The 14,037-nt window shown below is 48.1% G+C and overlaps 1 protein-coding gene across 1 annotated transcript in view; it reads left to right on the forward strand.

Moving 5' to 3' along the window:
• Positions 1-14,037, forward strand: part of duox (dual oxidase) — a 79,518-nt gene that overhangs the window by 29,443 nt on the left and 36,038 nt on the right. The window contains exons 13-19 of the mRNA XM_055662506.1: positions 67-242; positions 1,938-2,056; positions 3,244-3,381; positions 5,121-5,240; positions 8,190-8,383; positions 10,852-11,037; positions 12,008-12,233. Of these exons, the coding sequence (XP_055518481.1) occupies positions 67-242; positions 1,938-2,056; positions 3,244-3,381; positions 5,121-5,240; positions 8,190-8,383; positions 10,852-11,037; positions 12,008-12,233 (1,159 nt within the window). The remainder of the gene's footprint in view (positions 1-66; positions 243-1,937; positions 2,057-3,243; positions 3,382-5,120; positions 5,241-8,189; positions 8,384-10,851; positions 11,038-12,007; positions 12,234-14,037) is intronic.

The raw sequence follows: 14,037 nt of genomic DNA on the forward strand, positions 1-14,037 counted from the left end.
AGGGCTTGTTCTGTAGTAATTCCGTCGGCCACAGATTGCTCCTCACACTTCCCTGTGCATTTGCAGATCTTTACGCAGTTGGCCGCGCTGTACGGAGGAGACATGTCCAACTTGGAGCTGTATCCGGGGGGTCTGTTGGAGAACGGCAAAGGGACGGACGAACTATTCACCAAAATCATGATCGAGCAGTTCCAACGCATACGAGACGGAGACAGATACTGGTTTGAGAATCAGCAGAATGGGTACGAGTTGATTGCTGTACGCAGTTGCGTTCTTTGCTGGATCTATTTAGTTTTAGAGATACAGCACGGAAACAGCCCACCGAGTCCACACTGACCAGCGACCCCCGCACGCTAACACTATCCCACTCACACTAGGGATAATCTACTATTTTTAACAAAGACGTGCAGATTTGTAGGTCAATAGACAATAGACAATAGGTGCAGGAGTAGGCCATTCGGCCCTTCGAGCCAGCACCGCCATTCAATGTGATCATGGCTGATCATCCACTATAATAGACAATAGGTGCAGGAGTAGGCCATTCGGCCCTTTGAGCCAGCACCGCCATTCAATGTGATCATAGCTGATCATCCACTATAATAGACAATAGGTGCAGGAGTAGGCCATTCGGCCCTTCGAGCCAGCACTGCCATTCAATGTGATCATGGCTGATCATCCACTATAATAGACAATAGGCGCAGGAGTAGGCCATTCGGCCCTTCGAGCCAGCACCGCCATTCAATGTGATCATGGCTGATCACCCACAATCAGTACCCCGTTCCTGCCTTCTCCCCATATCCCCTGACTCCGCTATCTTTAAGAGCCCTATCTAGCTCTCTCTTGAAAGCATCCAGAGAACCAGCCTCCACCGCCCTCTGAGGCAGAGAATTCCACAGACTCGCCACTCTCTGCGAGAAAAAGTGTTTCCTCGCCTCCGTTCTAAATGGCTTACCCCTTACTCTTAAACTGTGTGTGTGGCCCCTGGTTCTGGACTCCCCCAACATCGGGAACATGTTTCCTGCCTCCAGCGTGTCCAAGCCCTTAACAATCTTATATGTTTCAATGAGATCTCCTCTCATCCTTCTAAACTCCAGAGTGGCTTTGGTAAAAATATTGTAAATTGTCCCTTAGTGTGTGTAGGGTGGTGTCAGTGCGCGGGGATCGCTGGTCGAGGCGGAGTCATTGGGCCGACAGAACTGTTTCCACGCTGTATCTCTAAAGTGTAACGTCGACATAATTATCGTCCACATCCACCATGCACTCGACCAGTGTTCACCGAAGGCCTCCAGAATCCCCTTGGGGGGGGGGAGTTACTAGCTAAGTGTGAAGAAGGGTCTCGACCCAAAACGTCACCCATTCCTTCCTTCTCTCCAGAGATGCTGCCTGTCCCGCTGAGTTACTACAGCATGTTATGTCCATCTTTGCTTACTATCTACTGCAAATATTCTTCTCGTGCTGCTGAGATTTCTGCAGAGAGGGGGGGGGGGGGGGGGGGGGGGGGGGGGGGTGGGGAAGACCCCTGAGATTTAGAACAACCAACATCTTCCTATGGTGTGTTGGGCCCGTGAGCCAAGGTGGGGCTGTTTTTTTTTTGTTACAGCAGGTTGTAAAATCCTTAGACAGAGGGCTCTGGGAGATTGTGGAGCTGAGTTAGACTTTGACCATTGAAGGTGAGCTTCAGTGCTCTTTGGCAGCTTTACAGGCATTGTAAGTGATGCTGCAGAGGAACAAGAGAGGAGAGCCTGGAATGAGGCCACTTGATAAGTGGCGGGCGGCACTGCCTGCTCTCGATCATCCCCCGCGGGATTATAGTCGGCTGTTGGCAAACACTCCACCACCCACCACCTTCAACCCACCCCCCAAACCCCGTCACCTGCCCCACATTTTGACGAATGTACATTGATGGCAAATTCACCAAATGTTTGCGTTTGATTTAGGTTATTCACAGACGAAGAAATCAAGAGAATTCGGAGCACGACTTTTTTTGACGTCCTGGTGAACGCCTTAAACACCAGCGAAAACGAAATTCAGAAGGATGTCTTTGTCCTGAAAGATGGTAAGCTGCTCAAATAACCAACCTGGGATAAAAAGCTTTGACCATGGGTTGTTATTGCAGAGTGGAAGTGATTTGATCCCCAATTGATTGGAAGATACTGCAGTACAGCAGGCAGTGAAGAAAGCGAATGGCATGTTGGCCTTTATAACAAGAGGAATCAGAAATAGGAGCAAAGAGGTCCTCCTGCAGTTCTACAGAGCCCTAGTGAGACCACACCTGGGGTATAGTGTGCAGTTTTGGTCCCCTAATTTGAGGAAGGACATTCTTGCTATTGAGGGAGTGCAGCGTAGGTTTACCAGGTTAATTCCCGGGATGGCGGGACTGTCATATGCTGAGAGAATGGAGCAGCTGGGCTTGTACACTCTGGGGTTTAGAAGGATGAGAGGGTATCTCATTGAAACATATAAAATTGTTAAGGGCTTGGACACGCTAGAGGCAGGAAACATGTTCCCGATGTTGGGGGAGTCCAGAACCAGGGCCCACACACAGTTTGAGAATAAGGAGTAAGCCATTTAGAACGGAGTCGAGGAAGCACTTTTTCTCTCAGAGAGTGGTGAGTCTGTGGAATTCTGTGCCTCAGAGGCAGGGTGCTCTGGATGCTTTCAAGAGAGAGCTAGACAGGGCTCTTAAAGATAGCGCAGTCAGGGGATATGGGGGAGAAGGCAGGAACGGGGTACTGATTGGGGACGATCAGCCATGATCACATTGAATGGCTCGAAGGGCCAAATGGCCGACTCCTGCATCTATTGTCTATTGTCTAATCAACAGCAAATTACAAATCTTCCTAATTTGTTCCTGAGAAAGTGGCGGTGAGCTGCGTTCTTGAACTGCCTTCTCCAGTCTTTCAAGTCAAGGTGTTCCAATGGGGGAGAAGGAGTTCCAGAAGTTAGACCCAGCAACAATGGAGAGCCAACGATATACTTCCAAGTCATGGTGTACTGCAAATGGGGCGGGAACCAGCAGGTGGCGATAGCTCCCCACGACGTACAGTACAGCGCTGTCCTTCAAAAGTTGGTCATAGGGGCCGAATTAGGCCATTCGGCCCATTAAGTCTACTCCGTCATTCAACCATGACTGATCTATCTCTCCCGAATGGCCTCCTCCTGCACCTATTTTCTATGTTTCTATGATCTTCCAAAGAGACCTCTCCTTCTAATTGTGCTTGCTTGCTGATTGTTTTTCAACAGGGGACCGATGCCAGCAGCCAAAACAGTTGAACGTCAATGATTTGGAGCCCTGCACTGGTCCAATCACCACAAACTACTTTGAGGGAAGCGGAGCCCCTTTCGGGATCATCATCGTGCTGCTGTGCTGTTTACCACTAGGTTAGTAAAACCTCTCTCCACTCCACACCACCGATCACTTTCATATGAAGAAAGACTGGATAGACTCGGTTTGTACTCGCTAGAATTCAGAAGATTGAGGGGGGATCTTATAGACACTTACAAAATTCTTAAGGCGTTGGACAGGCTAGATGCAGGAAGATTGTTCCCGATGTTGGGGAAGTCCAGGACATGGGGTCACAGTTTAAGGATAAGGGGGAAATCTTTTAGGACAGAGATGAGAAAAACATTTTTCACCCAGAGAGTGGTGAATCTCTGGAATTCTCTGCCACAGAAGGTAGTTGAGGCCACAGTTCATTGGCTATATTTAAGAGGGAGTTAGATGTGGCCCTTGTGGCTAAAGGGATCAGGGGGTATGGAGAGGAGGCAGGTACAGGATACTGAGTTGGATGATCAGCCATGATCATATCAAATGGCGGTGCAAGCTCGAAGGGCCGAATGGCCTACTTAAATATAGCCAATGAACTGGCTTCAACTACCTTCTGTGGTAGAGAATTCCAGAGATTCACCATTCTCTGTGTAAAAAATGATTTTCTCATCTCGGTCCTAAAAGATTTCCCCCTTATCCTTAAGCTGTGACCCCTAGTCCTGGACTTCCCCAACATCGGGAACAATCTTCCTGCATCTAGCCTGTCCAACCCCTTAAGAATTTTGTAAGTTTCTATAAGATCCCCCCTCAATCTTCTGAATTCTAGCGGGTACAAGCCGAGTCTATCCAGTCTTTCTTCATATGAAAGTCCTGCCATCCCAGGAACCAGTCTGGTGAACCTTCTCTGTACTCCCTCTATGGCAAGAATGTCTTTCCTCAATTTTTATCTCTGTCGGCTGATCAATTTCCATCCTGGGATCAATAAGGGTCTATCGTATTGTATCCCCGCAACTCCGCGTCTACTCCCACTTTTACGATGTTCCCATTTCTTGGAACATCTTCAATCGACTCGTGTTAATTCCTCAGGCAACACTACTCAGGCAAATTAGTTAAGCTTTTCTCTTAATGTCATCTCACCAAACTAGCCGACCTTCTCTGCATTATTACCGCGAACACACTTCCAAAGGAATGTGTTGGCCACGGGACAAGATTTCCACTTGTTGTGTAATTTAGTCTATAAGTACATGTTTTCTCTTGTGTGTTGTGATATGGTATCTGACGTACTCGGTGTCAAACTGTTTACGTAAGTGACTGAGAAACAGAGGTTCACCTGCACCTCCTCCAACCTCATCTATTGCATCCGCTGCTCTAGGTGTCAGCTGCTCTACATCGGTGAGACCAAGCGTAGGCTTGGCGATCGCTTCGCCCAACACCTCCGCTCGGTTCGCAATAACCAACCTGATCTCCCGGTGGCTCAGCACTTCACCTCCCCCTCCCATTCCCAATCCGACCTTTCTGTCCTGGGCCTCCTCCATGGCCAGAGTGAGTCCCACCGTAAATTGGAGGAGCAGCACCTCATATTTCTTTTGGCCAGTTTGCACCCCAGCGGTATGAACATTGACCCCTAATTTCAGGTGGTCCTCACCTTCTCCTCCCCTTCTCAGCTCTCCCTCAGCCCACTGTCTCCACCTCTTCCTTTCTTCTTCCCGCCCCCCCCCCACCCTCACATCAGTCTGAAGAAGGGTTTTGGCCCGAAACGTTGCCTATTTCCTTCGCTCCATAGATGCTGCCTCACCCGCTGAGTTTCTCCAGCATTTTTGTCCACCGTGTGAAAATCACTCTTGTCTTCCAGTTTGCCTGATTCCTGCTTATGCTGTAGCCTTGTACCGTAAAACGCAGTTCAAGAAACTACAGAAAACAAACAGGCAGGAGTCTGTAAGAAAGAAGAGTGAATATGGACCAGGACTCAGAGGTAAACGGATACTCGTTTTTACTGGGAAAAAGTATGTGATATCTAAAGATCTTGGTTAAAGAAGCTAGCGTATGTGCTTTCATTCACTGATCTCCTTGTCAGGTTCATGTTAGGCCAAAACAATGGTGGCCCCATGACCTGTCTCAGCTTTCTTTAAGTAGAACATCGCAGAGAAGACAATCCTGAGAATGCTTACGGTGAAAATGAGATGTAGAATGGGTTGAAATAAAATGCACAATGCACAGTTGGCCTGCTCTATGTACACTACCTCCAAATCCTAGTAATCCTTTGGAATGGGTAACAAAGGAATTAATCATGGGGACATAAGTGTTGCAGTGATTGAATTTCACTGGGAGACCATGGAAATTGGAGCCTATTCAGTGTTGATTATTGGTTCGAGCTCCACTCATGGAAGGAAATGTCATTGATCACGAGGTTTGGGAGGGGAGTACCGTGAATGGCATGTGGGAGAGAGGAGAGTGATGTAGAGACATATAGAAATAACCCTGTACCAATACCTCCTTTGAGGGCAAATGTTTCCTGGAGCTGTGGAATTACCAGAGTAAAGGGCCTGTTCCACGGCGCCATTTACACGACCTCCAAAACCGTGGCCGTGGCGTTGTGGCGCACGGGTAGCGCGGGACGGACGCACGGAGAGGCGTGGAGGAGAGTGGAGTTGCGCGCGGTATCACGCGGCGCTCCAGGATTTCGTGCTGCACGCAAAAATCCTCGATCGCCACTTGCGTGACGTATCGCGTACGCACGCTGACGCATTGGCGTCGCACGACGGCGTCCCGACGTCTCATGTGTATCGCGTGGTGGCGCGTGGTTACGTCACCGTGCGTAACCATCCGTCGCCGAGCGCCGCAGTGTATTCTAATGACGTCACGCGCACCAGACGGCTTGATGACACGTGATTTGCGCGCGACATCGCGTCGACCTATTTTACATTTGACGCATAAATGAGGCGCAAATGACAGCCAAGTGGGACAGGCCCCTTTACCTTTTGCTCCTGATTTTCTCAATGTGCAAGGGTGACAGTCCAGTCCCAAATAGGCATCGTAGTCAAATAGCCTGGAAACAGGCCCTTCGTCCCAACAAGTTAGTGCTGGCCAAGATGCCTCAGTCCAATTTACATAACCAGTAGAAAAATACATTGAGGGGGAGTACATTCTAAACCTATCAGCATAGTACAGCACTTTTCGTCCTTGTTAGCTTACAAGAGACCTTTACATCAACTTGGCTGGTGTTCCCTTGAAGTTTGGTTACGAGACGGTTTAATCAACGTTTTCTGAATATTACAGGGAACAGATTGGGAAATGGTGACATGTTGTTTCTGCTGGTTGGGAATTTTAGGGTTTGTCGACAATCTAAATTTCTGAGCCAGAACATTGGCTGGTGGAGTTGGGAGACATTAGCCCACAGAGGGTGGTGGATATTTGATTCTCTTTTCCCCAAACGGGAATTGATGCCAAACCATTATTATTTTGAGATTTGAGATTGATAGATTTTCATTTCCCTATAATATTGGGAACGGATGAAATAACCCAGCAAACCGCTCATTGTACAGGGAACAATGGGCAGTTAAAGGGGTTGGACAGGCTAGATGCAGGAAGATTGTTCCCGATGTTGGGGAAGTCCAGGACAAGGGGTCACACAGTTTAAGGGTAAAGGGGAAATCCTTTAGGACCGAGATGAGAAAAACATTTTTCACACAGAGAGTGGTGAATCTCTGGAATTCTCTGCCACTGAAGGTAGTTGAGGCCACAGTTAATTGGCTATATTTAAGAGGGAGTTAGATGTGGCCTTTGTGGCTAAAGGGATCAGGGGGTATGGAGAGAAGGCAGGTACAGGATATTGAGTTGGATGATCAGCCATGATCATATTGAATGGCGGTGCAGGCTCGAAGGGCCGAATGGCCTACTCCTGCACTTATTTTCTGTTTCTATGTTTCTAAATACCCGTGAGGTCATTATGGCGCAGCGGTAGAGTTGCCGCTTCACATCGAATGCAGCGCCGGAGACCCGGGTTCGATCCTGACTACGGGTGCTGTCTGTACGGAGTTTGCACGTTCTCCCCATGATCTGCGTGGGGGTTTCTCCGAGATCTTCGGTTTCCTCCCACACTCCAAAGACGTACAGATCTTGGCTTGGTCAAATTGTCCCTAGTGTGTGTGTGTGTGTGTAGGATAGTGTTAATGTGCGGGGATCGCTGGCCAGTGTGGACTCGGTGGGCCGAAGGGCCTGTTTCCGTGCTGTATCTCATATACTAAACTATCTATAAGATACACAAAAAATCTATGGAGCGAAGGAAATAGGCAACGTTTCGTCCTGAAACCCTTCGGGTTTCGACCCGAAACGTTGCCTATTTCCTTCGCTCCATAGATGCTGCTGCACCCGCTGAGTTTCTCCAGCTTTTTTGGTGTACCTTCGATTTTCCAGCATCTGTAGTTCCTTCTTAAACGATCTATAAGCTGTGGGCGGCTCGATGGTAACTATCGGAGGGTATAGGAGGGTAAACAGTCCATGGCTGCTCTCACCCCAACCATGGACTGTTTACCCTCCTACCATCCGGGAGGCGCTACAGGTCTCTCCGTTGCCGAACCAGCAGGTCGAGGAACAGCTTCTTCCCGGCGGCTGTCACTCTACTCAACAACGTACCTTGGTGACTGCCAATCACCACCCCCCCCCCGGACACTTATTATTATTTATTCAAATCGTTTGCTATGTCGCTCTTCAAGGGAGATGCTAAATGCATTTCGTTGTCTCTGTACTGTACACTGGCAATGACAATTAAATTGAATCTGAATCTGAATCTGAACTATGTATTGTCTTTCCGCTGACTGGTTAGCACGCAACAAAATGCTTTTTGTTTGTACCTCGGTACACGTGACAATAAACTAAACTGGAATAAACTAAACTATACCCCATCACCTGCTCCGATCTTTAGCTTCTGAGTGGCAAGGACCTAACGAGCCCCTTCGACCAGTGGACCTCTGCCTCGATCCCAATTATTGCATCAGGGTGCTGGACAGCAAATGCTCCCCAATCCGTATCATTAACCTCACCAAGGACATGCACGTCATCACGTCGAACAACGATCAGAAGGTGTTGCTGCTTAAGGTTCCCAAGGAGTATGATCTGGTGAGTATCTCCGCTTGTCCCTGGCTGGTCTATCTCTCCTTCCAAACCCCATTCTCCTGCCTTCTCCCCATAACCCCCGACACCCGTATTAACCAAATCTCTCTGCCGTAAAAATATCCCTTGACTTGGCCTCCACAGCCTTCTGTTGCAAAGAATTCCACAGATTCACCACCCTCGGACTAAAGAGATTTCTCCTCATCTCCTTCCTAAAAGAAGGTCCGCTGTCTCCCCGGCAGTTTAGAGTCCCGGCTTCCAAACCCGATCCCAAGTTGCAAACTCCACCAGCGAGCCCTTCACCACCCACTGCCAGGTCCAGTGACCTTGCCGCTCTCATTGTAGCCCCTCGTGGAGCCCCTTCTTCCACCCACTCCCACCTCCCTTCCTCTTCCTCGACCCTGATCTCTCTCCCCCCCCCCCCCCCCCCATCTTCCTCCTCCCACCCCTCCCCTCCGCCCCTGAAACTGTGTCCCGTAGTTGCAGATATCCCAATCTGATCATTGGCATCTTTCCTCATTGGCAGTTTTCGCCAACGTGAGTCTGCTTAAGAGAAAAGGATAAGCAAGTGGCAATTCTCGTGCTATCATATTACTCTGGTGTCCAGTAGGCAAAAATATCATATATGTGCTCCAAATGACCACACAAGATCGCAGTGAATATCTTTACATCTCCACCAATAACCACCACTACAATTTGTGATAGACACATGAGGCTGGAGTAACACTAGACCATAGACAATAGGTGCAGGAGTAGGCCAGTCGGCCCTTCAGTGTGATCATGGCTGATCATCCCCAATCAGTACCCCGTTCCTGCCTTCTCCCCATATCCTTTTGGTGTGCTGGCCTTTATAAATCAGAGCATTGAGTATAGAAGTTAGGATGTAATGTTTAAATTGTACAAGGCATTGGTGAGGCCAATTCTGGAGTATGGTGTACAATTTTGGTCGCCTAATTATAGGAAGGATGTCAACAAAATAGAGAGAGTGCAGAGGAGATTTACTAGAATGTTGCCTGGGTTTCAGCAACTAATTTGCATAGAAAGGTTGAACAAGTTAGGGCTTTATTCTTTGGAGCGCAGAAGGTTAAAGGGGGGACTTGATAGAGGTTTTTAAAATGATGAGAGGGATAGACAGAGTTGACGTGGAAAAGCTTTTCCCACTGAGAGTAGGGAAGATTCAAACAAGGGGACATGACTTGAGAATTAAGGGACTGAAGTTTAGGGGTAACATGAGGGGGAACTTCTTTACTCAGAGAGTGGTAGCTGTGTGGAACGTGCTTCCAGTGAAGGTGGTGGAGGCAGGTTCGTTTTTATCATTTAAAAATAAATTGGATAGTTATATGGATGGGAAGGGAATGGAGGGTTATGGTCTGAGCGCAGCTATATGGGACTAGGGGAGATTATGTGTTCGGCACGGACTAGAAGGGTCGAGATGGCCTGTTTCCGTGCTGTAATTGTTATATGGTTATATGGTTATATCCCCTGACTCCGCTATCTTTAGGAGCCCTATCTAGCTCTCTCTTGCTAGTATCCAGAGAACCGGCCTCCAGGTGAAGTTTCGGGTCGTGTCCATTCTTCACTCTGACCCGAACCGTCACCGATCCCTTCTCTCCAGAGACGCTGCCTGTCCCGCTGAGTTACTCCAGCTTTTTGTGTCTATCTTCGGTTTACACCAGCATCTGCAGTTCCTTCTTGAGGGGCCCTGTCCCACTGTACGAGTTCATCCAAGAGCTCTCACGGGTTTTAAAAAAAAATCAAACTCGTGGTAAGCACGGAGAATGTACGTAGCGGGTACGTTGGAGCTCGGGGACGTCTCTTAGCGGCTCGTAACACTAATGGCAGGGCAGGTGCTCGGGAAGACTCGTGAAGATTTTTCAACATGTAAATCTCCGAGTTCGAATCAGGGGAAACTCGGGAGAAGTCTTGAATTTGCTCGTACAGTGGGGCAGCCCCTTTACAGACGGAAGGTCTGTAGAAGATTGAGGGGGGATCTTATAGAAACTTACAAAATTCTTAAGGGGTTGGACAGGCTAGATGCAGGAAGATTGTTCCCAATGTTGGGGAAGTCCAGAACAAGGGGTCACACAGTTTAAGGATAAGGGGGAAATCTTTTAGGACCGAGATGAGGAAAGGTTTTTTCAAACAGAGAGTGGTGAATCTGTGGAATTCTCTGCCGCAGAAGGTAGTTGAGGCCACACAGTTCATTGGCTATATTTAAGAGGGAGTTAGATGTGGCCCTTGTGGCTAAAGGGATCAGGGGGTATGGAGAGAAGGCAGGGATGGGATACTGAGTTGGATGATCGGCCATGATCATATTGAATGGCAGTGCTGGCTCGAAGGGCCGAATGTCCTCTACTCCTGCAACTATTTTCTATGTTTCTATGTTTCTATGGTTGAATGACGAATGTTACCACGTGGTGGTGATCCGACGCTGTATCGGTGACCGTGTTCTTCCTGTTTCTGGTCTGCATTAGGTGCTGTTGTTTGACATGGAGGAGGACCACCATGAATTCATTGAACAGCTGAGGAAGAACCTTGCCAGCAATGGCGCCCATCTCTTGGTCAGCGAGACAAGTCAAAGAACCATCTTCAAAGAAGCAGTCACCAAACAGCAGCGAAGCCAGATCTTAGATACGTTCTTCCGGCGAGTGTTTGCGCAGGTAAGACGGAAATGGGAAATAAAAGTTAGGCGAGGAACTGCAGATGCTGGTCTACCAAAAAAAAAAGACGCAAAGTGCTGGAGGAACTCAGCGGTTCAGGCGGCATCTCTGGGGAACGTGAATAGGCAGGCGTACTCCAAAGACTGAGACAAAGTGTGAAGAAGGGTTTCGGTGCTGTCTGTACGGAGTTTGCACGTTCTCCCCGTGATCTGCGTGGGGTTTTCTCCGAGATCTTCGGTTTCCTCCCACACTCCAAAGACGTACAGATCTTGGCTTGGTCAAATTGTCCCGTGTGTGTGTGTGTGTGTGTGTGTGTGTGTGTGTGTGTGTGTGTGTGTGTGTGTGTGTGTGTGTGTGTGTGTGTGTGTGTGTGTGTGTGTGTGTGTGTGTGTGTGTGTGTGTGTGTGTGTGTGTGTGTGTGTGTGTGTGTGTGTGTGTGTGTGTAGGATAGTGTTAATGTGCGGGGATTGCTGGCCAGTGTGGACTCGGTGGGCCGAAGGGCCTGTTTCCGTGCTGTATCTCGAAACTAAACTAAACCATCTATAAGATACACAAAAAATCTATGGAGCAAAGGAAAGATCCTTTGGGTTTCATCCCGAAACGTTGCCTAATTCCTTCGCTCCATAGAGGCTGCTGCACCCGCTGAGTTTCTCCAGCTTTTTTGTGTACCTCCAAAGACATACGTGCAGTTCCTGGAGGTTGCAGGTGGTTGCCGGAGGTTGCAGGTAGTGGAAGCAGATAGGGAGACTGACAAAAACCTCCGGGAACCGCACGGAAACCTTGGGTGGGGCGCAAAGTCTCCAGGGGTTTCCGTCCAGATTTCCTAAGTGGGACGGGGGCATTATGGATCGAGTGGAGGCAGAGGAGATGAGTTCAACCTGACACCAAGTCTGGCATGGACCTTCTTGGCTGAAGGGTCTGTTCTGGTGCTGTACTGTTCTTTGTTCTATCGTCTATGTTTATTCTACAGGTTCTAGAGATTGATAGATCAGATGCCGGGGATTTCAACACTGAAATATCGCGGAAGACAAAGGAATCTTTGAACTGCGAGTTAACACGTGTGGAGTTTGCAGATGCTCTAGGATTAAAGGATGATTCCATGTTCGTCGAGCAAATGTTCTCCCTTGCAGACAAGGATGGAAATGGTTACCTATCCTTCCGAGAGTTCTTTGACATTCTGATCATATTCATGAAAGGTAAGAAAGGGTGAAGCCGCTCCTTGCTACTAATGAGAAGGAATTGGTGACATTTCAGGTCGAGACCCCTCTTCCAAGACCGCAGAACCATCCAATTTAAGTAAGTTAAAGTTCATTGGCCAAGTATTCACATACAAGGAATTTGCCTTGGTGCTCCGCCCACAAGTAACAACATGACATACAGTGACAGTTACGACAGTTTGCTCCACCCCTGCAACGGACTGTTCCAGCCGCTACGGTCAGGCAAACGCTTCCGTTGCCATGCAGTGAGAACGGAGAGGTTGAGAAGGAGTTTCTTCCCAGAGGCAATTCAGACTGTAAACGCCTTTCTCACCAGGAACTAACTCTCCAGAACGTTTTTCCTTCTATTATTTATTATGTAAAAGAATATGTGTGTTATGATTGTGTTTATAATTTGTTTGGTTGTTTTGTTGTTTGTCTTTTGCACAAAAGTCCGCGAGCATTGCCACTTTCATTTCACTGCACATCTCGTATGTGTATGTGACAAATAAACTTGACTTGAATGACTCAGAAAACAATAAACATTAATAATAATAAAACATTAATGATAAAACACCATTGATCAAGCAGGTGAACTAACAAAATACCCGCTACTAACACTCTCCTCTGCCTGGCGGAGTTGGTCCTCACCCTTAATGCCCTTGTCCCACTTAGGAAACCTGAACGGAAACCTCTGGAGACTTTGCGCCCCCACCATAGGTTTCCGTGAGGTTCCCGGAGGTTTTTGTCAGTCTCCCCACCTGCTTCCACTACCTGCAACCACCTGCAACCTCCATGAACCGCACAGAGACCTTGGGTGGGGCGCAAAGTCTTCAGAGGTTTCAGTTCAGGTTTCTTAAGTGGGACAGGGAAATTAACAACTTCTCCTTCGAATCCTCCTACTTCAAAAAATAGTCTGAAGGAGGGTCTCAACCCGAAACGTCACCCATTCCTTCTCTCCTGCCTGTCCTGCTGAGCTACTCCAGCCTTTTGTGTCTCATTTCGGTTTAAACCAGCATCTGCAGTTCCTTCCTACACCTTGCTTTTAAGGATTAAGATCTTTTAGGGATATGTTGCAATGAAGTCATGGGATCTTCTTTTTCTTGTGTGTGACGTGCACAGCCTAAAGTTGCGGACAACTTGTTCTATTTTGAAGGTACACAAAAGTGCTGGAGAAACTCAGCGGGTGCAGCAGCATCTATGGAGCGAAGAAAATAGGCAATGTTTCGTGCCGAAACCCTGAAGGAAATAGGCAACGTTTCGGGCCGAAACCCTTACGGGTTTCGGCCCGAAACGTTGCCTATTTCCTTCGCTCCATAGATGCTGCTGCACCCGCTGAGTTTCTCCAGCACTTTTGTGTACCTTCGATCTTCCAGCATCTGCAGTTCCTTCTTGAACACTTGTCCTATTTTGATCTTACTTGATTGGGGCACGGCACGCCGGGTTGATGAACGTCAGTGCTTTTGGATCAATATGTATCATGGCCGCTCTGAACAATAGCTGTGTTGACACAGTGTGCGTGCTTCAAAGGTCATTTGATCGGGCCCAGTCCAAAAAGAAGATTCGGGTTGATGGATAGCACTTAGTGTAATTGATTCTCTTGAAGTTATGGTGCGTCTGCTGAACTCATTGGACTTAATTGAGGCTTGTGCAAGGGATTCACTTGACGGATCGCGTTGCCTCAAAGTTCCCTTGTGTTTGAGGAAGCAATATAGTGCATGAGCAATCAAGAATGACCAGTCTGGAATTGATTCAATTGAGAATAAAATGACATCTGTGAGTAAGGACTGAAGGAGCGGTCCTT

Source organism: Leucoraja erinacea, chromosome 36, assembly GCF_028641065.1.
Source record: "Leucoraja erinacea ecotype New England chromosome 36, Leri_hhj_1, whole genome shotgun sequence".
NCBI lineage: Eukaryota > Metazoa > Chordata > Chondrichthyes > Rajiformes > Rajidae > Leucoraja > Leucoraja erinaceus.